Source organism: Pseudorasbora parva, chromosome 25, assembly GCF_024679245.1.
Source record: "Pseudorasbora parva isolate DD20220531a chromosome 25, ASM2467924v1, whole genome shotgun sequence".
Taxonomy (NCBI): domain Eukaryota; kingdom Metazoa; phylum Chordata; class Actinopteri; order Cypriniformes; family Gobionidae; genus Pseudorasbora; species Pseudorasbora parva.
Genome location: NC_090196.1, coordinates 19,166,034 through 19,193,620, shown reverse-complemented (window position 1 = coordinate 19,193,620; position 27,587 = coordinate 19,166,034). Strand labels below are relative to the sequence as shown.

At 37.2% G+C, this 27,587-nt stretch overlaps 2 protein-coding genes across 5 annotated transcripts in view; both read left to right on the top strand.

Moving 5' to 3' along the window:
• Positions 1 to 21,561, top strand: part of cald1b (caldesmon 1b) — a 33,399-nt gene extending 11,838 nt beyond the window's left edge. Inside the window, exons 2-17 of one of the 4 annotated variants that reach the window (XM_067436552.1) lie at positions 4,170 to 4,280; positions 8,535 to 8,654; positions 9,808 to 10,246; positions 10,358 to 10,402; positions 11,518 to 11,559; positions 11,676 to 11,749; positions 11,862 to 12,120; positions 14,990 to 15,121; positions 15,238 to 15,281; positions 15,362 to 15,437; positions 15,512 to 15,652; positions 15,766 to 15,900; positions 16,967 to 17,055; positions 17,150 to 17,218; positions 18,391 to 18,424; positions 19,380 to 21,561. In XM_067436552.1, the coding sequence (XP_067292653.1) occupies positions 4,201 to 4,280; positions 8,535 to 8,654; positions 9,808 to 10,246; positions 10,358 to 10,402; positions 11,518 to 11,559; positions 11,676 to 11,749; positions 11,862 to 12,120; positions 14,990 to 15,121; positions 15,238 to 15,281; positions 15,362 to 15,437; positions 15,512 to 15,652; positions 15,766 to 15,900; positions 16,967 to 17,055; positions 17,150 to 17,218; positions 18,391 to 18,424; positions 19,380 to 19,514 (1,914 nt within the window). In that variant the 5' untranslated portion in view covers positions 4,170 to 4,200 and the 3' untranslated portion in view covers positions 19,515 to 21,561. Of the gene's footprint in view, positions 1 to 4,169; positions 4,281 to 8,534; positions 8,655 to 9,807; positions 10,247 to 10,357; positions 10,403 to 10,501; positions 11,063 to 11,517; positions 11,560 to 11,675; positions 11,750 to 11,861; positions 12,121 to 14,989; positions 15,122 to 15,237; positions 15,282 to 15,361; positions 15,438 to 15,511; positions 15,653 to 15,765; positions 15,901 to 16,966; positions 17,056 to 17,149; positions 17,219 to 18,390; positions 18,425 to 19,379 lie in introns of all 4 variants that reach the window. The other 3 variants (XM_067436551.1, XM_067436550.1, XM_067436553.1) reach the window with 3 other exon arrangements.
• Positions 21,436 to 27,171, top strand: tnnt2d (troponin T2d, cardiac). The gene is made up of 11 exons (XM_067436554.1): positions 21,436 to 21,504; positions 21,667 to 21,674; positions 22,326 to 22,350; positions 22,433 to 22,490; positions 22,607 to 22,723; positions 22,849 to 22,926; positions 23,271 to 23,384; positions 23,471 to 23,583; positions 25,813 to 25,903; positions 26,093 to 26,130; positions 26,243 to 27,171. The coding sequence occupies exons 1-11, from the start codon at positions 21,467 to 21,469 to the stop codon at positions 26,286 to 26,288; spliced, it is 726 nt and encodes a 241-aa protein (XP_067292655.1). The 5' UTR covers positions 21,436 to 21,466; the 3' UTR covers positions 26,289 to 27,171.
• The last annotated feature ends 416 nt before the right edge of the window (positions 27,172 to 27,587 follow it).

Genomic DNA, 27,587 nt, shown 5'->3' with positions numbered 1-27,587 from the left:
GGTCATACTGTGCATTCAAACACATGCTGGGTAAAGAATAAAAACCATGAAGAGGGCAAATTGCCCAGGACCTGAAATCAGTCACAGATGTGTATATTAGAATATGTTCTCCGTCTCTGTCATGTGGAAATGATTTGTGGACTCGACAATACCTTGTGGTAGGAAGACTGGACAGGGAAAGGGAGTCTGGGAAATGTGTAACATGCCCACTGTAGGCTACCATTCTGTAATTTCGAAGCTAATTTTCAACCTGCTTTGTATTGCTACAATGTCGGTAGTGCTTAAAAAATGAGTCATTCTATGTATTACCTGTACCGAAAAATTCAAGTTTATTTCCTCAGGAAATGTCCGGATGACGTACTTTTGACAGCTTCAGGGCTTTTGTGAAAACTAAAGATTATACTTCTACTTTTGTTGTATCCCCAACCACAGACAGTCGGATTGACAGAGGGTTACTAACAACAGTTATTGTTTATCACTAAAAACTGTATGGTACTTTGTCTAATCTTTAAACAGCATGTTAAAAATGGAACACTATGGCATCAGACTTCTTATTTGGGGGGTTGGGTGGAAGTGACAGAACAACAGTTTCTTTCAGTTTTTCCCCTTTGTTTTGCATAACATTGTGTTCGTTGTCATCCCGTTTGAAATTTTCACTACAAACACATTTTTTTAATTTATATTTTCCATCGTAGCTTTGCAGCCTTTAGCCACTGCCTACGTCCTTCTTGCACCCTTGATCCTTCACTGGAAATCGAAAGTAATTTACTTCTGTTTACTCCTCGTTTACTCTTTGAATTAATACACCTGAGAACAATACAAGCTGACACTATTAGAACTAAAAGTTTGCTAAGAGGTATTTCCTAAAGCAAGACGGTATCCATTATTATCCAAGTATTTGTCGGTATCCATAGTAGACTGATGGTAGTGGCCCTGGACAGCAACATGCCCAGTGCATTATGGGTGTTGAAGTTTTTTCCTACCTATTTGGCAAAAGGGTAAACAACAGCTTTTTTTTTTTCTTTTTTTGTCAGGTAGCACCCATTTAAAAAATATCACCTTTCTACTGCATAGGCAGGCACATTTTATTTAAAGCCCATTTAAGATGAAGTGAACAAAAAATGGAAATTGGGTCTAAGAAAATTCCTTCTGCTTTTATTAACCTTTATATCAGCCTTTATATTTATTTTGCATTAACATTCTTCAATGTCTCTATTAGATCCTGAAGTTTTCTCCTAACATAAGTATGTTTTCAAATATATTTTACAAACAAAAATATTATTCTGCTACAGAGATGGAGTTCCAAAGTTTGAGACCACATTGAAATCTAAAAAAAGAATAATAAAAGTTTCATTAAAGCTGATAAACAGTGCACGTTTTAGTTACAAAATAAGATTTTATATAATAATTAAATTCCCCCAAGAAAAGATAATCAGTTATTAAATTAGTTCATTTTATCTATAAAGATAAAATCATTGTCCAGCTCAGTTCAGTACTGATACACCACAGTCAGATCAATAATATTGTTGAATATTAGGTATATTGTTGAATATTAAGTGTATTGTTGAATATTAAGTGTACCCAACTAAGCAAGCCAGAGGCGACAGTGGCAAAGTACCCAAATTCCATCAGGTCACAGAATGGAGAGAAAAAAACCTTGGGAGAAACCAGGCTCATTCGGGGGTAAGTTCTCCTTTGACCCCACTTAATGAAATATTTTCGTAATAAAAGACTACAGGAACTTCAATTTCTGCAAACTCATGCGTAAGATGTTCACCACTTAATTTTTAACAATTAAATGGCCTTTTCTACCAAGGTTTATGTAGACCAATTCTTCTCCACTAGTTACTTTACAAGACAATTGCACAAATTTAATTTGTAAAAATGGCAAAAGTGTTGAAAATTGCCTCGATCAATTCACTAGTCTAACACTTTCACACATCAAGTTATTCAAAAATCCCAATGCAAATGTAGGAAATTGCATACATATTATCTTATGTGTAGGTTCAATACATCAACCCAGTGGTCAAAGCACATCAGCCTTCTGTTGACAGATGTGACGGGTTGTAGGCAGGGGTTAAAAGTGTTCAGGAAAGCCGTATACGTCTATCACCCAGAAGCTCTCACATGAGGTCACTATTATAGGACTTTTTCAGTTTGTACACATATGGAGACTCTTTGGACTGGTGCAAGAGCCTTGTTCCTATGGCTCTGGAGGAGAGCCAAAACAAACACACCTGCAGCTCCAGTGGAAGCAGCCGTCCAAAAAGTCCACTCACCTCTAGCCTGCTGGGCGGTTTCTGTCTGGCCCAACAATCCACACATGTGATATGGTGAGAAGAACACAGAACAGGCTTTGTGACACCACCAACCTAATTGTTCCCACATCGATGCAAAGGTATTATAATATAAAATGGAGGCTGGTGTCTTGCAGAGAGACGACTATAAAATCCTTAACATTATTATTCGAGCAGGTTCCCCATTCACGGATGTTGAAATGCTCTCTTACCAACCTGAACCCCTATGTATTCAAATTTAAAGGCTTCAACACTATAGAGGACTAGGAGTGACACTTAAAAACAAAATAAGGAATAAGTTATCAATTTTAATTCATGTTTTAAAATGCAATTAAATAATTGCAAATAGTGGCAGAGGTTGATTAGTTGCCTTTACGGGTGAATAGAGTGGTGCAGGCATGACGTCACTTTGTAGTCCAACCATCAGTTAGCATCACACTAGTTCCCTTAACAAAAACCCAGTATGATTTTTTCTAGTATTTAAAAAGAATTTTTAAATTTTTCCAGAATTAAAAAGCCTCCAATGCTGGTGATCCACACAGAACGGGGAAAAGTAGGACCTTAGGAGTTGCACTGCATGGTGCCGTGACCCGGGTGGTAGTGAGGTTTAGGGTGGTGAGTGTAACTGAGGCCAGCTAGTGAGAGCTGTGTATAGGTAAAACCTCACTCCTTGATCTCAAGAGGCGCACTAGCAACTGACACTAGAGATTGCTGACTTCAGCGTCCTTGTTAGCGTACCAGCCACCCATGCCGGTGACTGGGTTCGAGGTTTGGACAGAGCGGGACGAGTAGGACGTTAGGGATTATATTGGTGTTGTGACCCGGGTGGGAGTGAGGGTGAGTGTAAAAGGATGCCAGCTATTGAGAGCCGTGCAGGTAAAACCTCACTCCCCTGATCTCAAGAGGTGCAAAAGCGACTGAAACTAGAGACTGCAATCTTTACTGTCCTTTTTAAAGCGCCCACCTCCCCTACTGGCAACCCGGGTTTGAGCGGGCGAGGACCTGAGATCTTTATATTAACTGACTATCTATTAATGCAATGCAAATGACAGTGTTAGCTCTCTCTGTGGTATACATTACGGACAGGGGTGAATTGTGAGTGATTGGTGGATGCCCCTTGATATGCACCCCTAATTTTCACAATTCAGTTTGGAGTTATAATATATACAAACAATTAACAGTTTTTTGTTTAAATTGGTGAAGGCACTTGGGTCTTGGCGGATTGCAGATCGGGAAACTATCTTTTTTTGTAAAATACTCTACCCTCCATGCACAATATGCTTTTTGGCTATGTCTTTACTATCAGTTTTCATTATTTCAGGGAATGTAAACGAATGTGCACTGTTTAACTGACATTTGCCACTTCCTTAGCTCTGTTTAGCAGCTGTGTTGGCCACACAATCAGAAAACATAAAAGCAGGATTTATTTTAATGAAATCCTCTCAAAAATGGCAGAATAACAGTAAATGCTATACATCAAGACAGAAAATGTATATATATATATATATATATATATATATATATATATATATATATATATATATATAAAATAAAAAACATACATAATGTATAGGAGGCCCCTATAATTATATATAAATGATATGAATATTGTGAGAGAACAGAAAGTGGAAGATATTACAATTTATAATATTATTTCTATTAGTAAAGAAGATTATTGGCAAAGCTGAATGTGTGGTAACTGCTGGTAGTTTCTTCAAGGAAAGTAGATCAAGAAACTGGAATGTTGTGGTCCTGCAAGTTATAAGCCAAACAGCTGACAGGGAGCGTCTTGACTTTAAATTAAGACTGATCAGGACAGTTCAAACTCTTTATAAATCCCAAACTGTCAGACTGTCTCTCTCTCTCTCTCAGCTTGCACCCAAAGAGCTCTGCGTGAATCATCATGGACGAGGACTTTGATTTTGAGCGTCGCAGAGAATTACGGAGACAAAAGCGAGAAGAAATGCAGAGGGAGGCAGAGAAGTAAGTTGTGTTCATTTACACCGTCTTTACCTCATTTTTACAAAACGTTGAATTTGCTGTCAATCAATTTTATGATCATTCACCATTTTTCGATGATGCAATACATTTAGATTACTGTCATCTTGATGTTGAGTTATACTATAGAGAATACTATTTTAAGCCACAGGAGTGCTGTTGGCCAAGTTGGAAAGGCCTGCCTCTGCGTGGTCCAAACAACGGTCCCTCTGCTCGCCTCTCTTATTCCTTATAAAGGTTGACGTGCTTGTAAATGTCTTCCTATGTTTACGGTGCTTTGCTACAGTCGACGGGTCAGTTGAGTAAATCCAGATAAAACCTGATTTTAGACAGACACACATTGGATAGATATGTTTAAGAGTGAAATGGTTTCTTTCGGACGAAGAATGGTTTGACTGACAGGTGGGGTGTACACTAGTTAGTTCAAACCTCAAAGTTTTACTGCAAAATCTATAAGATAAGGTAATTAGTAATTACATTTAAGAAAATAAAGCATATTTTTATAATTGTTGTAATGCTGCAGCGTTTTTTTTTTGTGCACAATAAATGTCAATTATTCTGTATTTATGCTGGGTTTGTTTAAACCAGATTGTATTTATTTATGTGCATCTGTTTTTACACGAGCCTTCTGTGGAAATAAGTCTTTATTTCAGGAACTACTTAAAGTACTATCAGCAGCAAACATCAATGTTCTAAAAGTATGGGCATTTCAAATGGTCATTTAAGGCCTGCAAAACATAATTCTCTTCATAATTGAAATAACTAACTATTAACTACAACCTTTGCCTCAATAAACTCCAAATTACTGCTTATTGATAGTCAGTAAGATAGTTTTTAAGTTTAGGTATTGGGGATAATTAAGGGATGTAGAATGTCATGCATAATATGGCATTGATATGTGCTTTAAAAGTACTAATAAACAGCAAATAGCATGCTAATGCTAATATGCAAATAGTTAATAGTGAGAATTTGACCTTAAACTAAAGTGTTACCAAAGTTTGTATTATCATGGGTAATGTGCACTGTGGGTCTGGCAGGCCAGGTTTGTTTAGAGTGTTTATAGTTCAAGATGACTTGGCCCACTCATCCCTCTATAACTCCCACTGTCCAGAGTTCCATTTAAGGACTGATCCGCAGATGTGTACTATTGGAGATGACAGATGCTTTACTGCTCTTTGTGAGGGGTAATTCTTATTCCATGAACGGATGTCAGCATTAGTAATGTTACACATGACTGTCAGCACATTTGATCATATTTTAGCATAGCTCGGAATGAACAGTTTTGTATTGTTTGTGTAACTGTGGTTAATGGACAGTGTCCTGGGCAAGGCTGCAGAAGATGCTCTTATGATAACATATCACATTTTTCCATGTTTTCTGTTACTGCAATTGCAATATTTAGGGACTTAAAGATAACAGTGTTTACAGCGAGATTTTTTTTATACAAGTCTTTGCAAATAAATCTTCAGATATAGAACGATAAGACTCTCTATTGATATATTTTAATTTATTAAAAAAAGTATGCCGTGTATCCTTAAATCTTGAGTCGTTTACACTCATCTTCCTCTTCTACTTCCAGTGTGTGTGCAGTTGAGTGCACATGTTTTCAATTTCTTATTGAAAAGTTTATTAAAAAAACGTATAAAATGTTTTTTTTTTTTGTAATGTCTATTTGATGCTTTTCTTTTTCAGGGTCATTTCAAGGCTAAAATTTGCAATTCATTTGATTGAAAATGTAAATTTTAATATATGCAGTATATATATATATATATATATATATATATATATATATATATATATATATATATACATATATATATATATATATATATATATATATATATATATATATATATATATATATATATACATACATACATACATATATATATATATATATATATATATATATATATATATATACATATATATATATATATATATACATATATATATATATATATATATATATATATATATAGAGAGAGAGAGAGAGAGAGAGAGAGAGAGAGAGAGAGAGAGAGAGAGAGAGAGAGAGAGATTTGTGTTGTGAAGCATTTACAATGTATTTAATTAATGACATGATGTGCCAATTAAATAATCAAATTAATCGCAAATTAATCATATATCAAATATGGCTTAGATATTTAAAACATTTGTATTAGTCATTATTGTGTTAAATGACAAAAGCATCAAATATACATTACAAAAAGTAGCTTTAGAAAGAAATATTTTATTACACAAAAACTTTCAATTGACATGATTTTGTGTGTGTGTGTATATATATATATATATATATATATATATATATATATATATATATATATATATATATATATATATATAACATAAAATTACACATACATACATTAAAAATAAATAAATAATTAAGCTTCATTATGGCAACAATCAGATGGGGAGATCAAAATTGGATAAAAATCACTTTCAAATCCAGTTGATACCCAAGCCAAATCCACCACGCTTTCTTAATAAAAGCCTTTCATCTGGAGAAATGATGAATTCTGACACTTTCTCCTTTTTTGAGTGCATGTTAAACTCAGAATGAGGGTGATATATTTCTCTTCTGCTGCTCAATGTCATATTTTAGTCTGCTCTCAGAAACCGTTCAGTGCATATGTGCTGGAATGACCCAGAGAAAAACTTTATTGAGATGGATGAGTCTCAAGAAAGAAACCTCAAGGCATTTCTACCACATCCACTGGCTTTGTAGTGGAGAAAACAAACTTTATTGGAATCATATCTGGAAAAGAAATATTCTTTATGAAAATTATTGATGCTAAAGAATCTAAACTCCCCCAAATCCCAGCTGCCCGTCATGGTTTCCAGTTCAAAACAGCAATGAAGAGAACCCGTATATTTATGTCAAAGGAAGAGATCATGGCACCGCCAATAAATCCTTTGTGCTTGATTAAACGCTCACCAGATGCGTCAGCATATTTTCTGAATGTGTTTGCACATTCAATATTACCACTTCAGAACGATGGCATCATAATTCTGTCAAATGTAATTGTCAAACATCTCAAATAGACTGTCAAGAAATAGTGTGTGGCTTCGGAATCATATACAGTATGAATTATATGGATCGATTCTTCATTCATGTTGTGCCACAATGGCAGGGTGACAAAATAATTTCACACTATTGTATCAGTTCTTTGATGTAACACTCTACCAATCATTCACTGATGCATATTTAGAGGATGCATAAAGGTGAAGGTCATGATGAATTAATGGACATCAGGAGTGGCCTTTCTAGGGAAACAGCCCTGGTTATCTTTAACAGGGTTGTCAATATGATGTCTCTCTGCAGCAGGTTCAGGAAACTCCACAGACTTTGGAATGTTTTGACTGCTGTTTTTATTCCAAGATTCAGTCATAATGTTTCAGAATCTGTCAGGAGTGTGAGCTTTCTCCCTCCATCTCTCATTGCATTTCATCTGCAGCACTGGAGGTCTGAAAGCTATTGTATTCATCCAGAAATTTTCTTACAGAAGAGATCCTGTATTCTTCCAAGAAAATCACAGATACTCCATCTGACTGTCTTTTTGGATGACCTTTTTCAAATGGAACTCCCTGAGAGGATCGGATTGTTTCGGATTTCCGCTTTTGGTCTTGAGACGGAGAAACAAAATTGCGGTCCCTGTTATGGGTTACTCTCTACCATCTACAACATCTGCAAATGATTGGGAAGGGAAGTGAAGAGGAGTAGGGGGAAAAAATCAAACCCATCCTCATCAATTGGTCATTTTTTTAGTGCTCTCGCTGCCTTATAAACACCAACATGCCATGACAAACTCAAGCCAGGCCGGACTCACTCAACTTCAGCAGCAAGAGGGAGAATTTGAGTTTTTTTTTCAGAGTGGGTGCAACATTTGAGACCGACAATGAGGCAACTCTAAGGGGAAAAAGCACATTTGGCATCTAAGTTTACAATCTGGCTAATTTACCATGACGCTAGGATGCTAACAAAGCTTTCCCCTCAGACTGCAGTCCAAACCTCTCTCTGTATACTCCCATGCCTCAAAGATTTTTTTACAGTTGAGGTTTTCGGGTCTGACCGGTATCTTAAGCTAGCTGTAAACCAAACATAAATAAACACAAGAGACTGTTTATATGAATCTCAGAGTCTTAAAAATGGTACAACAAAAAATGTAAATGTATTGGCATTTGTATTGGCATTGCTGTGTTTTTTTATATATGTAACATGGTTATACTCTACAGGATGAACTCTTATGATGATGATGAGGAAGCGGCCAGGGAGCGTCGGAGACGAGCCCGCCAGGAACGCCTGCGTAATATGGAGAACGATGAATTGAGTAACAATACAACAGAAACAAACAGGTAGATCTACCCAAAACCTTTTTTTATGCATTTTGTTCAAAAAAAGCTGTCGTATTATGAAGCCCTACACATGCTGAAACAATATATAAAAATAAAATGCCCATGAATCAGGAATGAATTAACTCATTTTATTAATTCATTCCACCGTTTTAGTTCAGTCGGGTCTAGAAATTCAGAATTTTTTTGCAAAAAAATGTAATGTAAAAACAAAATTACACTGTAAAAAAAATAATGTCTCCAATTATACATTTTCTAGTCACTGATCACATCTAAATTTTTCAGTTGGCCGAATTGAAATTCTTTAAATTGAGGCGATTTAATTCACAGGAATTCAATTTGGCCAACTGAAAAATGCAGATGTGATCAGTCACTTGAAAATTTTCAGTTGGAGACCTGAATTATTTTTTATTTTTTTACAGTGTATGAACTTAATTAAAGCTGCAAGCAGCAATGAAAGGGCCCTTACGCCCGGGACCACCGCCACCAACCCGTAAATAAAGAAGAAATATGGCAAAGTAATTTCAATGTGCCACACTTCCTGCTACCAGCAGGTGGAGCTTTAATTATAACTGAATATTGCCATGTAGATGTCTTCAGGTCAGGGCTCGAATAAAACATGTGAAGTTTGGGGCAGATCGGACGTTGTATGCCCAAGTTACTACAACTTCCTGTTTCATGGCAAAACAAAAAACTTTGTCAGGCCACCACGGGCACGGACATGCCCAGACTGACCAAATATGATGCTTATCTGAGAAAATCTCTAGGAGGAGTTTGTTAAAGTACGAAAAAAAACAAAATATTTCACTTCCTGTTGTTTTTTTCTTCTTCAGATTTTGCTCCCAGGGACTTTTTATAGGTATTGGGCTGTTACATGTGTCTACCGAATTTCATACTTGTACAAAAAATAAACACAAACATCGCTCAATTGAAATTTTGTAGGTGGAGCTATCAAGCCATTTTGTTCAGTTTTTGAGCATGTTTAGGCTCTCAAAAATGCAATCAATTTAGGTGAACAACAATAACAGACCGAGCAATTCCAATACAGTCCTTACTCCATTGGTGCTCGGGCCTTAACTAAAGTCTGATATAAAATCCAAAATATTTGTATAACTCCAAAAGCACTTGGCTACACTGATAATGGTGTTATTTTCAGTACAGAGACGTCCTCGTTGATCTCTAGTTCTGCTCCAGCTGAGGATGATGACCTGGCTCTCTTGGAGAGGATCGCCAAGAGAGAGGAACGGAGACAGAAAAGGATGCAGGAAGCTTTGGAGAGACAGAAGGAACTTGATCCCACCATTACGGATGAAACTGTCACCACCACCATAGAGGACGGGTCAAGTCATAGAAATGGCAAACAAGAGTCCTCCCAAAATGACATTCATTCGACAGAAACCAATACCTGGAAGGAAAGGGAAGAGATAAAAGAGGAGGAAAAGATAGAGGAAAGAAACGTGGAGGTTGATGAGACTATTGCTGTAAAGGAGGATCCAATCTCATTCACAGCAGCAGACGAACCCAAAGAATCTTCTGACAATGGAGACAAACCAGAAGAGGAAGACAGACCACGGAGGTCCTACCTCCGAGAACAGGTCATTTCCTCAACATTTTTTGCTGTCATTCCATCTTATTATGAAGGTTCAGCATTACATTTCGTGTGGTTTCTGAATTATTTGTTTATTTTGACACTTCATTTGCTATAGGAATCCATAGAGGAGAAACCCAAAGAACCAGTGGCACCAAATGAGGTATGAGGTTCTTCAACGCTGAGTTTATAACAAAAAAAAGAATTTTTTGAATTAAAATATACGTCTGCAATAATTTTAAATGACTTGTTATATTTTTAGGAAGAATCTGTCAGTGAAAATATAGAGACTACAGAACAAACAAATGCAGATTTAGCAAGTGCAGATTTAGAAAAGAAAGAGGTAGAATCTGAAAGTCTGATATTAATAAATGAGCCAGCAAAAGAGGACACAATACAGGTGGAAGTCATAGCGGAGCCAGCAACACCACATATTGAGGAAGAAAAGCTAGTGCAGGAAGAAGAACATGTAAAGGAACCTGAAGAAAAACCTCTAGAGGTGAAGTTTCCAATTCAAGATGAAGCTCCAGAGAAGAAGGAGAGTGAGGAACCTATGATAGAGCAAGAGAAACCCCATGCAGCTGTTGAAGAAACACCAAAAAAATCATTAAGGGAAGTTGAAGTAAAAGCCAAAACCCCAAAGAAAGAAGAGGAGAAACCACAACTGAAAAGGGAGGTTGAAGAAAAACCAACACCAAAGAAGAAGTTTGAGGAGAAACCTGTGACTCCAAAGAAAGAGGTTGTGGAAATGCCTACATGGAAGAAAGAGGCTGAAAAAACAAAGGCCAAACTTGAAGAAAAAGTCAAATCAAAGAAGGAGGAGGTATTCTCCTCTTACTCTGAGTGATGCATAGAAATCGCAGACGTATGCACAGCTCACGCTTTTAATGCGCTTTTCGGTTTGACTGGATGGACACAGTGTGAATCTCATGAAACCTGTGAAGAACACGTCCAGGTCATTTCACCCCCTGTAAAGGATTTTTCATTCTTTCAAATCTTAAAAGTCCCAAAAATAAGCTATCAAAATCCTTTTGATTTTGCGGTGAAATGTCACCTGGACATGTTTTCATAAAATGAACCCGTTTGCAATCACATATCACTTCGCTTTATACATGTATATGGAGTTCTGAAATGCAATATTCAAGCCTAGTGTTGCTCTATTTGTGCTGCGCAATTTGCATGCAGTGTGGTCAATTCTCCATGCAATATCCACCGACTGCTATGTTAGAAAAATGACTTGTTCAAACTAATGACTGAAATGAAGGTTTTTGTCTCTAGGTTGTGGAGGAAAAGCCAAAACCTTCCTTTTTACGTGACAGAGTAAGTTAATGGTGCAAATAGCATCACAGCTGTACCAGGAGGTTTGAGCTTGAGAAGCTTGACAGCTCAACCTGAGAATAAACAGTAAAGCTAATTCATTGTTTCTCCGTTCAAAGCTGAAAGTGTCAACAAAGCCACAAGATGTAGCCGAAAGCACAGCCAAAGCCAAGAAACCAGAGAAGACACTAAGGCACAGAGAGATTCATTTGTCATTTTAAAATTGATTCTATTTTCACTTTTATAGTTTTCGCGTTTTAGGAGACCCACAATGAGTATAAAGTAATTTCTTCTTCACATTTTAGTCCAACCAGCTTGCGTTCTCCTGAAACAGAGAAGCTGGATCCCATTGCCAAGCTGGAGGCAGAACGCAAGCTGCAGGAGCTGAAGCGTCGGCGGAACGAGACGGACAGCGAGGTGCTGGAAAAGATGAAGCAGAAGCAGCAAATGGCCGAGGTCGAGCTGGAGGAGCTGAAGAAGAAGAGGGAGGAAAGGAAGAAGATTCTGGAGGAAGAGGAGAAGCAGAAGAAACAGCAGCTGGCTGAAAAGAAAGCCAAAGAGGAGGTAAAAAGAGAAAATATGGCTGATTTGCATAATAATTCTGCTGCTGGTGGGAATGGCATTTTATGTAAATATTCAGTATTCAGTTAACTTCATACTAGTGCATAACCTGTCGTAGTGCAAAAGATTTTAGGTCATTTTTAGGTAAAAGCATATACAAATACATATACTAAAAGCCCAAAGTATATTCCGTTTTTTAGTGTATGAGCACTGTCGAACACATATCGTTTCAAAGTATATCAAAAACTTGAATGAATGGGAGAAAGTACAATGCACAGTATGGCAGAATAAGTCCCGTCTTCTAAATAAAATACCCAAATTGGTAAAGTCAATGTGTCACTGGATGTCAGTGTTCTGAGACACACACTTATGAATGCAAATAACATAAACTGTAAAATCTTGACATAAACTCAAATCTGATTGGTTCATTAGAGTTTTGTTCCAGGATCAATAAAGGTGATGATCCAGGAATATGTTGTACTTGGTGAAATCAGGGTCTGCATAAGGTGGCAACACTGACCCGGCCCACTGTTTCACAGGCGAAAAAGATACTGATGAGATACCGTACATCGACAACAAACTACTGGAGATGGCAACAAGAGTAAGACTATTAAAGCTGCACTATGTAAGTTTGAGCGCAGAATCTTGGGACATGTGGTTTTCACCTCACAGCCGGTGGAAAAGAATCAGAGAATAGGACTCTGGCAGAAATCATGTTGATGGATGCGGTTATTAATGGTACTGTAGTATGAAGCAGAGCAGGACCGAGTGTTGTGTAGCTGAGCAAGGCCACTGGAGCAATTGTTGCTGAACACACGGCTTGCAGGACTTTTATTATGACACAGTCGCGGGCGCTATTTCCGCTTTTCCGGTCATGAGTATGAGCTAACGCAGTTCTGTTTATCATATAAGATACATTTGAGTGTGTTGAAAATTATGTTATGACGTTACTCTGTGCGTTCGCTCAGCGGCTGCCGTGACACTTGTTCACACTGCTAAGAGTAAAGCGCTTCTGCAAAATAAAACCGGAAACCGAGGGTAACGCAGATAGGACGCAATTGACAGGCGACTCCATCAGACATCCCGGCTCCTTAGCAATTTTCTCACAATTTACAAATAGTTGGAAACATTTGGGATATTGTAAAAACTCAACTGAACACAGGCCTAGTGGTTTTTGGATATTTTACTGCAAAAATACTACATAGTGTACCTTTAAATAGGAGTGGGAATCACAAGGTACCTCATGATATCGAAAATATCCCAATACAGCAATTCTGCGATAATCAATATTTTGCTAGATAATCCTATAATTATACATCAGGATATCTGTCTAACTATGAAAACAAAATTCATGTGAAAAGGTTAAGTGCTGGTTTTCCAGACTTTGGACTTAAATGTGGCTGGGGCATCTATTATTTTACTCACACTGCTGTCAGCCTTCCCATTAAAAACTATTTTTCTCAGGCTAGTTAACTTATGTTCACGTTTCCCTCATTTACCTGTTGAGCGCCACCTGGAGGAGCCATGAAGTAGAGCAAGGAAACCTATTTAGTGCGCCTTATATTATTCATTAAAATATTAATATTTGGCCCCAGCATATCGATTCTCATATCACACAGAGAAGGACAACGATATATTGCCCTATTAATATTTTGACCAAGGGGGTAATCTAGCGCTCGGAAAGCGTTCCACCCCTAGGGGCTGCCATTGCTAACCAAGCCATCGCCTGCATCCCATTGACTCCCATTCATTTTTGAGTCACTTTGACAGTGAATAACTTTACATCTGAGGCGTTTAAAGACTCCATTTGTCGATTGTTTATTTCTAAAGAAACACGACAATGCATAAAAGGCTCCGTTACCTTGTATCTTACACTATCGCCCCGTAGAAGCTGTTTTTGTAAAAATAGGCTAACTATTGCGTCATAACCAACGCGACTCTGTCACACAGTTGAGAAATTACCGTATAGACCTGAGGAGACGCTCGCAGGCAATCTTTTACTGTCTATGAGACAGTCGGGGGGATGTGGAGACATAAAGTCTGATAAAGTCAAGGGGGAAGAATGGAGAGAAGCCCATAGTGAGCCAAAAGCAACGGGAGAAAATATTTAAACAACGTGATTCAGCTTTTACTTTCCACAACTACTAGAAGACCTACAGCTGTCAGACAGGAGGCTCACGTCACATCTACGTCGTCAAGCTCAGTCTGAGCCTGCGCAGTTCGCTCAGCCATCAGGAAGTGAGTGCCCCTAGGTTGACTTCACTTAACGCCGTAGAAGGCAATGGGATCGCTCCGTCCATTTCTTTTACTGTCTATGATTTTGACCCAGGTCCTTTCACTCGGTGGCCATCTTTGAAACACCTCTCAGTCTTGCAAGTGCATCTCTTTGAATGGGGAAAATAATCAAATTCCCCAAAAGCTGTTTACCAAGCTTATAAATAAATTTCATCTTTGAAACCACCAATGAACTCTAACAACTGTCTCATAAATTTAGTTTCTAAACGCTCAAATCATGACATTTTTCATGGTGGGCCATTGGGCAGGGTTAGGACTAAATTCATTTTCAGTCAGAAAAATAGTTCCATGATCAACAAAATATGTTCGCCCAGGAACACATCTAACTCTGCAAAATCATGCAGGACGTGCGATGGTTGCAAAATTACACCGTTTAGTCGTTTACTAGGCTGATGAGAAATTTGCATCATGTGGACAACAGCGTATGTATAAAAACTGAAGTATACTTTGGGCTTAAGGGGCAATTGGACAATATAAAAACAATGTAAAAGTAGTGCAGTGGAATACAAAAACATGTTCTGTGTTAACGGCCCATTATACACTTTGGCCCTTGTTTTCTCTCCTCTAAAATTAACAGGAAGAGAGGAGGAAGATGAAGGAAGAGATTGAGCGAAGGAGAGCAGAGGCAGCGGAGAAAAAAAAACAGAAAGAGGAGTCGAAAGAAGGGAGCAAAGCACCATTCATCGCTCCAAAGGGCGCCTCTGCTAAAGTCAGTGGCTCTCTGACCTATTCAAATGACACTTAAGCGCCGCGCCATGTCATGTTTTTGGGCATGATTACCACAGTCATGGGTATACATGTATATTTGTTTTATTTGTCTGACAGATTGGTGAGAAAGCAGAATTTCTGAACAAATCTGCTCTAAAAAGGTAAGAAGTAATGTTATAGTATGTGTTTGCGCAACAGTTGAGAACTATAGTTGGGTTGAGTTGAATGTGTTTTTCAACAGTCCGGTGAAGACGTCACACACTCCATTAGTTTGCAAGATTGGAAACAGACTGGAGCAGTACACTTCTGCTGTTCAGGTGAGGAAAAGTGAACACTAGAGCGGCCATCTTTCGTTTAGGACTCTGTATGAGACTCTTTATCTGTTCACCAGACCAAAGAAGTGACCAGATCGCCCAAATCTCCAGTGGGCGTACCTGTGGCTGAAGGGCTGCGGAGCATCAAGAGTATGTGGGAGAAGGGGAATGTGGTCAATCCCACCCCGAGTCCTGCAAGCCCCCCAGCGGTCACCAAGGTACAAGAAGAGACAAACTGTTTTAGTACATGACTGTTGAAAGAAGCTTATTAAGCAGAGTTACTTTGAAGTAAAAACAGAAGAGTATAAATTCCTGCTAACTGTCCGATCAGGAAACAGCTGGTCTGAACATCGGCGTGGCTGGACGCATTAACAGCTGGAAAACCAAGACTCCAGAGCCGAAGCCTACTGAACCGAAACCAGACCCTGAACCAGAAAAGCCACCTGCCAAAACAGTAATTCAGTCTGTCTGTGTCTGTCTTATTTATATACCATTCGAGTATTTAAAGATTTATTTCAATTAGTGACATCTTTATGGTTGTTTAATGCCAACAGTTGGACAAAGTGGAAATAAAAGCTGTGAGATACCAGAGATTTGTGAACTCAAAGCCAAAATACAGAGCAGATTGGACTAATGTTCTTGTCAACAATAGTAATATTTTAGTGTTTGGCTGTGACTTAAAACATAAAAACAAGTTTTTTTGTAGAAATCAGTGAAAGGTCAAGTGTTGAACTTGAGTGTTGAACATTCAAAACTGAAAGCATCTTAATATTTGATATTCTTGATGCTGTTCTGCTGCACTCCATTACGCACCGCTCTGTTTGTTGTTAGGGTGACAAAAAGTTAAGTAAAAGTTTTTTTAAGGCTGGTCTGCCTTAGCGGTCTAGCATGATACTTTAGTTTTAACTGTGAAAGAGTGCCAGGTAAGATGCAATACGCTAAAGATTTAATATTCAACAAATGTTTAATAACCAACAGAAATATCTAATGCAATTCTTCTATGAAATGCACCATTCTGAATCAAAAATATAATTTACACGATTCATGTAAATTATAGCATAAAAACTGAATGTGATGAGACGAGTCTTTATTTTCTTAAATCTCTTTTAATCCTTTATTTATGTAATTCCTTTAAATAAAAAGACCAATAACAAAAACACCCCCATATCAACAGTTTCTATGAAATCATAGAATGAAAGGAACTGTAAAAGGTGGTTTCGCACGGGTAGTGTAAGTAAACTGTCTTATATTTTGTATGGTACAGGGTGGCCCTCCAGTGAATCTTTAGCGTATTGCATTTGACCATCATCTGGTTTAGATTTAAGAATAACACCAAAAACTTAAGAATTATCCGTTTTATTAAGTTATTAATAAAAGTTATTACCATTGAATTCATCAAAGTACTTTGGTGTACCATGTAAATATCGTAATACATGTGGTAATCATTTTGTATGGTTTTACCAACAAAACAAAAAAATCAAATTTAGCTATTATCTACTGAATTTATCTACATCTCCTTCCCACTCCTCTAGCTCTGGCCTTTTCTTCTCCTTTCCCCTTTTCTGTCACACTGCTGTCCGCTGTTTTCCTTCTTCTTATATTCAATCCCCCATCTAGAAAGGTAAACTTTATTACAGGAAACATATATTAAAAAAATCCATCAACAACCTATTTGCAAATCTAATGGAGGATGATTTGTAATTGTGTTTTGACAGGACCAGAAGCCAGCTGATGTCACGAAACCACGTAGCCCATGGGAAACAAAGAGCTCCACACCTACCAAGGTGAGCTGAGTGAGTTGATATATAATGTGGTGTTCAATCCATCAAAGTCATTCATTTCATTTACTGATTTGTTCCTTTGACCAGCCCAGAAAAGCCTTTGACAGAACATGAGGTATAACAGGACATCTCATAACAATTATTCAGGCCCTTCATAGATTTGACACATTTAAATTATGTTCACTTTAATTAAACATATCTTATTTGAACTTACTTGAATTGTGTTGAATCAGCCTAATATATTTTAAACTGAAGTTTAATTAATTAATTTGTGTTAAAACTACATGAAATATTTGAGTTTACATAACTAACTGCCAGGTAGTTAGTAACTGGGCAGTGGATCTGTAGTTTCCAGCATGCTTTGCAAGGGACTGCATTAGGAGAGTCAATTTCGGAATTAAAGTGTTGCGTTTTTCTGTAAAGGGAAATATGTTGTTAGTTAATTTTAGTGTTTAATGTGCAGTTACGTTGGACATTTAGAGGAGTTTTGTAGTTAATTTTTTTAATTCGGTGGTTACCATTATGCTGAAGAGTGGCGCCTGTGCTTAGGCTCTGATGGGTACTCAGTGATATATGTTTATGTCATAAGTTACACCAGCCTTTTCTTATATTTTTATTATTGTGTATGATGATGATGAATAAAACTGCTTATTGGTTTTCCAATTAACACTTCAAAAATGTCATGTGATAAGAATATAAATTAAGAATATAAATTAAACTGTATTTGATAAAATTGAGTTGGACTAACTCAATTACATTGTCCAAAATTTAGTTGGACCAACTCAATTACATTTCATTGCATGAATTAGTTTTTTTATGAGTTGGGGCTACACATATTTATTAGATGGAAAACCTGCCCTCAATTATGTTGAGTTTGTAAGTTATTTTTTGAGTGAAGTATCAATGTCTTGATACCTGTTGATTTTATGGATTGTTATTCACTTTACACAAATGATTGGCTCATCTACATTTAAATATAGAAATATAAAAATAGTGACTAATTCTTATGAATTTGTATATCTGTTTATTCGTAAATCTATTTGCCGTCACAATTATAATTTTTTTCTAAAAATGTTACCTTTTCATGTTTTACATCATCCAAATTCACATAAAATCATAAAATAAGTTTAAAACACCGAAAGAAAATCACACTCTTGTATTGCTTTTTGTCCTAGGTGTTCGCAGTCAAAAGTAAATTCTTCACAAACGGTAAGTGGCTGTTGTTTTTCTCTCTCATTCAGTTCCAAATGTCAAGAAAAAAATCCCACCTGTCACCACCTGCTCACCCTCATATTCATCCCAAAGTCCAAAACAACAACAAACATAACATACTGTAGGTCCCCATTGACTTTCACTGGACCAAAAAGACATTTTTAAAGTATGAAAAGGGTGGAGGGCGTTTTAACTGACTGCGCAATGACAGCAAATGTCTGAAGTCATAACTCTAACTGGCCGGCTCAGTCATAAATCTCTCATTCACATATCAAGCCACACTATATTTAAAGCCCCGACCTTGTTCTCCTGCATTGGTACTCGATGGACCGCCAGCGTGTCAGGCATAATTCCGGCGTGTTCATTTCACCCAGCACCTCCCGTGTAGCATTGTGCAGGACGCCCGTGACGCGTCACATTCCCTGCCGCAGCTGTTCTGTTGTGCCACTTCATGGACGTGAATCACTGGATTACCATGATGTCACACAGCAAAGCAGTTTAATATTTAGAGTTACAGAAGGGATAAAAGTATCACATTATGTCACATTAACCGCCTTAACACCCAAATCTAGCACATATTCTGACAGAGATCCTGTTTTTATGGTTCATTATTATTAATTCAAAGACACTCCCTGGTCTGTCAGCTGAACCTGACATTGAGAGTCACAGATGACAATGTACTAGATATTTGTCGTACTTATGGCACAACTTGAGACCTCTGAGCATGTCACTCACTCGTGTGTATTCGTCTGGGTCACGGCACTAACGCGCTAACTGACTAACTGGGAACAGGTGCGGATGGCTGGTCTATTTGCTTTCTTGTATTTGAGGAAGTGTTGAAAAAGCCTGGTGAATTATACACATGACATATGTAGAGCAAATGTAACTCTGTTGTTCTGTCTCTTTGCTAACTCATTAGCACATTAACAACGTATTACCTTTTGTTACACAGGAACAAGAAAATGAGGACATCCGAATGATGTCCAGATCAGCCGAAATGGAAGACGCTTGCATAAAATGTGCATCATTATACAGCTGTGGCAACCCAACACAGTACAAAATAAAAGTCATACAAAAATGTTGGTAACGCTTTATTTTAAGGCATCCGTAGTATTAATCAACTACATGTACTTAGGGTTAGGATTGGGGTTTGAGTTAGGGTTAGTTAGTATAATTATACATAATGTATAGTTATACTACAGTAACTACATTTAACGTGTAACAAGGACATTAAAGTGTTACCAAAATGTAATCTAAATTCATTACAGTTACCATGAATCACACAGGCACAATAATTCATCATTGAAGTATTAGTATTACTATCAAACATTTGTGACAGGTGCATTTACGCCAAAACCGTAGTTTGATTGGACGCAAGTGTTTAAGTGTGAAGTGTTTTCACCTCCCTTTTAAACATTGATGAGCCTTATTTATTTTGCTATCCTAACTATGCATGATTATATGGTTAGTTGCAAATTATTAATTGCATTTAGTATTCTTTCTTTCCTGCTGTTCACAACGCTATGAGACGAAAACAAACTTTAACGAAAAACTAATTTGCGCATTTTATTAAACATTTTATATTTGTTGCATCTGAAAATAGGGTTAGGGCGGGATTAGGGTTAGTTCACCCCAAAAATTAATTTCGGTCATTAATTACACAAGAACTTTGTTCATCTTCGGAACACAAAATTAAGATGTTTAATGACATCCGAGAGCTTTCTGGCCTTCCAGAGTGCAACGTTACTACCACTTTCAAAGTCCAGAAAGGTAGTATAGACATCTTTAAAACAGTCCATGTGACTACAATGAATCAATATTAGTTTTATGAATTTTATGTTTAAAAGGGAGAATGCGGTTTGTGTGCAGAAAACCCTCAAAAATAACGTGATACTTCTAAATAAATAACTTTTCTTCCGTGTCAGTTTCTGTAAGCACAGCTGTCTATCAACTACAACTACTACCAGTAACCATTTGAACTAATAGATATGTTCACATTAGCAACATTTTTTTGAGAAAATTGTAAATGTTTTAATAGTGTGCAATGTATGAAGCACAACCCACACAGAAGTCACTTTTTAAACCAGCTTTCTGTGGGCAACGTGGCGAATTCAGAACTGAACCTGTTGCGGAACCACCTTTGTGAAATATTCTAGATTGCGTGGATTTCTCCTGAAATGTCACAGAACAGTAAATATGCCTTGATTCCCCAATTTAAAAAAAAATATTTTAAATACTACAAATGTTTTAGATGATCTGTTGAATTTACAATCATGATATAATGCTTTGTAAGTAACATGTTGTGGTTTGGGTGTATGATTATGCTTTTGCCTGTATGACTTTTATTCATATGCTTTGCACTTGGAGTCTCAAAGTCATGCTTGGAGCACTATAAGACAGTAATACATCTTACAGATACAGCATTATAAAGTATTTTGGTTGCAATATAGTTCAACTCTTTCATAATAATAGCATATTTGAAATATTTCCTACTGTAACAGTTCAAACGGTCAGTGATGATCGTAACAACTGTGCAATTGTATTATCAAGCACGCTTTCACAGTAAAGTTTACATGCCCACATTGTCTCAGCGTCTTTACTGTTCTGCACTCATTGTCATCTGAGACGAGCTGTCTGATTCTTTATCTCTGAATGGATTGGGTTTCACGGGGTGACAAAAAGAGGCTGACTATGAGCAGGTCAAAGAGAATGTTTGGTTTTAGAACTTCACTGAAATGCATCTGACAGTCTAACAATAGACGAAGGCTTTCTGCACAAGCCAATGAGAGGACATCGTGGTCACGTGGTGTGTTAGTATGTTAGCCTTGAGACTAAGGCCAGGTGCTCTAACACACTTTAAGAGAGAGACGCTCCATCTCTGATAATAAGAACCGACCCAGGTAAGAGTTTTGAGATGAATCAGTATATGCATTCTCCCAAACCCCTTCCTTAGGAGTAATGCAAGATGTATTTTGGCATTTTGTGTTGCGTATTAAAATGTTTGGTGTTGTTTAATAATCTTTGGCATTGTTTATAGTCATGTCTGACACAGAAGATGTGATGGATGAGGGGGTTCAGTGAGTAACAGTGTTTTACTCCTAAGTATTTCTTTGTAATTCTGCAAATTTTATGATTTTTATGATATAAAAAAAGCTATCATGCAATTAATTCCATGTGTATTGTATTTTCATAAATCTTTTTGTCTTTGTGTTTGTGTGTTTTATCTAATTGTATAAAAGGGAGGAAGGTATTGTATTACGTCTAAATGTTATTTATTATAATGTAGTATAATTTACATACATTTACATTGGTATATTGTTTAAACCAAGTATAATTACTACACTGTAAAACCAATTTGTTGGCTTTTGTTGGATTAACTTAAAAAAGTAAGTACCCTGGTTGCCTTAAAATTTTGAGTTTATTGAAATTAAAAATTTGAGTTGATACAATGAAGGAAATTTGTTTAATAAATAGAAACTCAAAATATTATTGTATCTGAACCAAAAAAATAGGATAAATCATGAAAATAGCACTATTTGGCATGTTTCACTGCGTCATCAAAAATAAAACACACACAATTACCCAATATGCTTACAAAATCTTTTAATAATATTTGAATAAAGTTTGTTGAATCTCAAAAAAATTTCATTGTGTTAACTCAAAATTTTAATTTCAATGAACTCAAAATTAAGGCAACCAGGTAACTTTTTTTCTAAATAATATTTTTTTTACAGTGTAATAGCATATACACAGTGTAAATAAAAGCATGTTTTTTTGTATTAAAGGTAATTTATCTGAGCAAATGACTGACTATATTATAAAAAAGAAACCAATTTAAATGTTTATTGTAACTGTTCTATTCAACTGCTGCTAAAATGTTAAATTTCTCCAATCATAGTTGACGAATCAAAAGCCAAACCAAAGTAAGTCCCATTTGTATGCATCATTATATATCCAGATTAAACTCTTTTAGTTTTTTTAAATGTCTTAATATTTTATCTTCAGGTATCTATCAAATATCCAAGCACCAAAGATCCCAGAGGGAGACAAAGTAGATTTTGATGTAAGTAGGATATTTTCCTCTCTGTTCCACTCTTTTTTTAACGCACACCTCTCACTTGTAAACTCTATGATCTGTATCCTCCCTCTCCCTCTCTCTCTCTCTCTGTGTGTGTGCAGGACATCCAAAAAAAGCGTCAGGAGAAGGATTTAACAGAACTACAATCTCTTATTGAGGCTCATTTCCTCCAGAGACAGAAAGATGAAGAGGAACTCATTGCTCTTGTCAATAGAATTGTGAGTGTTTCCTCATAAATGTTGTTTATTTCTGACCTAAATGATCTACATTACATACTTTATTATTCTATTTTGTTAAATATAAAAGAGGCACTACATTAATGAGATAATATGTGTTTCAACAGGAGAAGAGGCGAGCAGAGAGGGCCGAGCAGCAGCGAGAAAGATCGGAGCGAGAGAAAGAGCGTCAGGCCAGACTCGCTGTGAGTTCCTGTCAGTTTCTCAATGTCGACACCTGCCAAACCAGGGCCACAGACAACCAAATATGATCATATAAATTTGAAAGGCAGTTATATATTTTCAAATATACTGTCCCCGGACATCACCAGCACCTACTGGAACATCTTTCCACCAATGAGCCCAAACGAAAGAAGCCTTGAATTTACACTTTTGAATTAACTTTGTGGAGGAGGTCACCAAAAATCCAACCAAAATTGTCAAGTCAAGATAATCTTGCATTCTGTTGAATCATTTCTAATTTCTAAGTAAAAAAACAATGAACCACAGGCTCATAGATGAAACCTAACCCAATCTAAACTGTTGACAGGAAGAGAGAGAGAGGAAGGAGCAGGAAGAGCAGAGAAAGAAGCATGATGATGATGCCAAGAAGAAGAAAGCTCTCACTAACATGACCCAGCAGTACGGCGGTGTACAGCAAAGGGTCAGTGTTATTGCCAGAATGTTGTCAAGTAACATGATCATTTTAATGCAGATTCCACTAATATTATAATTATTGCCGCACTAAAGGGTGAAGGACGCAAAGGTGCCAAGAAACAGACCGAGAGGGAGAAAAAGAAGAAGATCCTGGCTGACCGCCGAAAACCACTGAGCGTTGAACACCTGAGTGACGATAAACTCAAGTAGGACAATTTTTCATAAGCATATCCTTGACATCTGTCTTTAAAAACACCCCAAGTGAGCACTAAGCTATATGTCTAAAATTGTCTTAAAGGTGCCCTAGAATGATTTGAAACAATATGTTAAATAGTTCTCTGATATCTACATAGAGGGTATGTGGCTTATTTAAGGGCAAAAATTGTCCAGATACAGTTTTACAGGTCCATTTACAACACCAGAAATTGTCCCTAGGATGTAATGCTCTGTTTTTAACTTATTGTTAAAACTTATCATGAATATTATTGTTGAGCTCTGCTCTGATTGGCTTATTTCAGCAGCTCACAGCTCAGCAGTTCAGCAAAGCGGCTTGTGAGTCCTTGTGACACAGAACGACTAAATGACACTTTAAGCGGAACATCTCAAATGGAGATTGCTGAAATGCAGCTTACTTGTTTATTTGGTGTTTTCAGATCATCCGCACACGAGAAAGAGCTTGCGGTTGCCAGATTTCAGTAATTTAAATCCCCTAAACAGAGCTTTTCTGTGAAAACAACACGTATACTATCCTGTGTTTTACCTAAACATGTCCAATCTGGCAACCATATACACACGAGCTCTCTCGCGCGTGCCTGCAAACACCAATAAACACGTAAACTGCATTTCAGCAATCTCCATTTGAGATGTTCTGCTTAAAGTGTCATTCAGTCTACATTTTAGACTTGTCTTTTTTTCATCAACGATATTGCATGTTTATATAACGTTAGTCACAATGCAGGCTACGCAGTGACTGTGATGTACTCTGAAATACAAGCATGCAAAACATCATAGGCCTACTTCAGTTCTCAAAAATATAAATATATAACTTATATTTTTACAAAATGAATAGACTTGTCGAATGACTATCGTTTTAACTTATATGGTGGAAAAGGTGACGTTTGCTAGAAGGATCGAGTGAACGATCTGTAAGCAACATATCTACGGTTGTATTTTGTAATAGAAAATATTAACCTTTGTCATTAGACACACCATTTTGTTTTGTATCGTACTTGGTGTTTCCTATTGTTACTGTACTAGCATCATGCGTCATCTAGACAATGCGGTCTAGATGACGCAACTGGTCTTTAATCAGAAATTGTTTAAAGGTGCACTATGCAACTTTCCGTCCACTGGAGGGCGCCTATTCTAAACAAAGGCGTATTTTGATGACGCCAGGTGTGAGCGCAGTATTTTGGGACATGTGGTCTTCACCTCACAGCCGGTGTAAAATAGCACTCGGGCAGAAATCATGTTCATGGATGCAGTTATTAACGTTACTGTAGTGTGAAGCAGAGCAGGATCGAGTGTATTGGGGCTGAGCACGGCCACTGAAGCGATTGTTAAACAAACACACGGCTCACGAGTTCCGGGACTTTTATTATGACGGGACGGGACACAGTCGCCGGGCGCGCGCACTTCCGCTTTTTCCGGTCAGGTAAAGCAGCTATTTTTATCATATCAGATACATTTAAGGGGCCAAGGGCTTCGGCCATCCGTCCTCTCTCTTCCCTGAACTGAAATGAAGTAGTAGGCTGTACTTTCCACACGTTTGACATCAGGTTCAAGTACGCCCACAAGCTGTGTGTTATTCGTGTATTGCAGGTTGGCTGGTGGTTATGTTGCCCGCATACCGCCTCCCATGGCCGAGACTAGCATTACTAGCCCCGGCCCGACAGGTGTCGTAATGCCACTGCTAATCAAAGGGAGAATGAAACACTCAGTTTCAGTCAATCTCATGTCAATCTTGAGCTAACTGGCCTACAGGAAATAGCTCATTATTTAGAACTAGAATACATAAAAAGTTCATTATAGAACTAGAACATATGAAAACGCATAGAATTATAGAAATAGAATTTCAGAGAACCCCTAAAATAGTAGGCACTGAACGCTGAACAGTGCCTGCTAGGAGTTTCTACTGAAACTACTGAACAAATAATGCTATGAAATTAAAGGTGCACCCAGTAATTTTTCACATTTACACAAGAGTAGTGTGATCCTGCATCTTTCCGATGTAATACTCATGTTGACTGCCTTATTGGATAGACAAAATATTTTTAAAGGTATATATTTTTTTAATATTTTAATATTTTTGAAGGTAAATATTTGTTATTTTTTTATACTGTTGTCTGAGGTCAACTAAGCTTCAGTTTCTGAGAGGGATACTGCAGGCTTGGTGCGAACCAGACCTAGCTTAATATTTCTGTTACTCGTTGCAGGGATAAAGCCAATGAGTTGTGGCAGTGGCTGATGGACCTGGAAGCCGAAAAATACGACCTCAACGAGAAACTGAAACGCCAGAAATATGATGTAAGCGATATCGGAACTTCTTTTTACTTACTTTTAAGTTTCTTATGAGGCTTTTTGGCGCCATTTTAGAGGTTTTGCAGCAATTAACAGTTTAACAAAATCCACTTCACTTTCAAAGACCGGAACTTGGACTGAGGTGTTCATTATCACATATCCTGTTTACACTTGTCATGTTTCTGTCTCTCACAGATAAATCAGCTCCTTTGCCGGGTCCAGGATCACCAGAGGTAAGAATCACACGTTTGAAATCTCACTAACCGCAATAAGTGTTGAGTTATTCCGTTTTAAATCCAAAACAAATTATTTTAACCCTTTTTTTTTTTTTTTACTATCTCTTAGTGCCAAAGGACGCGGCAAAGGCAAGATGGGTGGAAGGCTGAGATAGATGCTGACAGCAGATATGAGAGGAATTTGTGTCCTCGTGTAGCCTATTGGTTTGGAGATATTTTAAAAATCATTGTTCTGAACATACGAAAAAGCCCTGGCTGTACATTTGTGCTCTGTAGTGCTTAGCTTGTTATTATTATGTGCATTTATTCATTCTGCAGACGCATTATATTTGCCATGAATAAATGTTATCACTGACTGTTCATTTTAGTGTACTCAATTAGTGATGTTAATTATATTAATTAATACATTTTGTTATTTGTAAAGAAAAAATATATATCTGCCACATTTATTATAAATGTATAATAAATATAATATTTATTATGTTGCAGTGCACCATAAAATGAACTGTTTTGTGTGACAATATGCAGAAAAGCACCACCATTGCATTAAACTACATAAATCTCAAAGTTTGACTCATTATTATTTCATATGAACAACAGGGGAAAAACGTTAACAAATAATGCTATGAAATTAAAGGTGCACCCAGTAATTTTTCACATTTACACAAAATAGTAGTGTGATCCTGCATCTTTCCGATGTAAAGCCATGTTGACTGCCTTATTGGATAGACAAAACATTTTTAAAGGTGTCATGAACTGGCTTTTTCATTTTTTTATACTGTTGTCTGAGGTCAACTAATGACGTTTGTGTGGTTTTTACATTCAAAAACATCATTACCATTAAATAATAGGCTATTGTTTACACTGGTTTTGAGGCTCTCTTCTTAAGTTTTGGTTTTGATGGGCGTGCCGCACTGGAGACTTGAAAGTAAACGGCCACAGCTAGGATTGGATGAAATTTGCATATTTAATGAGCTTCAGCTCCCTTGTCAGTTCAATTCATATGTGGGAGGGATTGTTTTGAAAGCGGCAACCGGGATTCTCGAATGATTGGAATATTATTTCTGTATTACATGGCCCGCACGATCTGTGGATATAAGCATGAACACACACACACACACACACACACACGTGCGCGCATGCCCAGAACAAGAAAATATTTCTGCCGAAGGGCGTACGTTTTGGTAGCCTGTCTGGAACACACAGACTCCGGACTACTATTAACCTACATATAAAAAGACGTTTTACTCACATAAGTTTGTTTCACCATTCCTGTCAGCTCCAATATAGAAGGCACAACATTGTGTCTGCAAATCCAGCACTTGAGACTTGTTTACAAATGATTCCGCAGTGAAATGAAGCGAACACACATAGTCTTCCCCACGTGAGCTGGAACTTGATTAAAAATAAATTAAGTATCACACATTCCTAATATTAGGATCCAAATGAAGCTT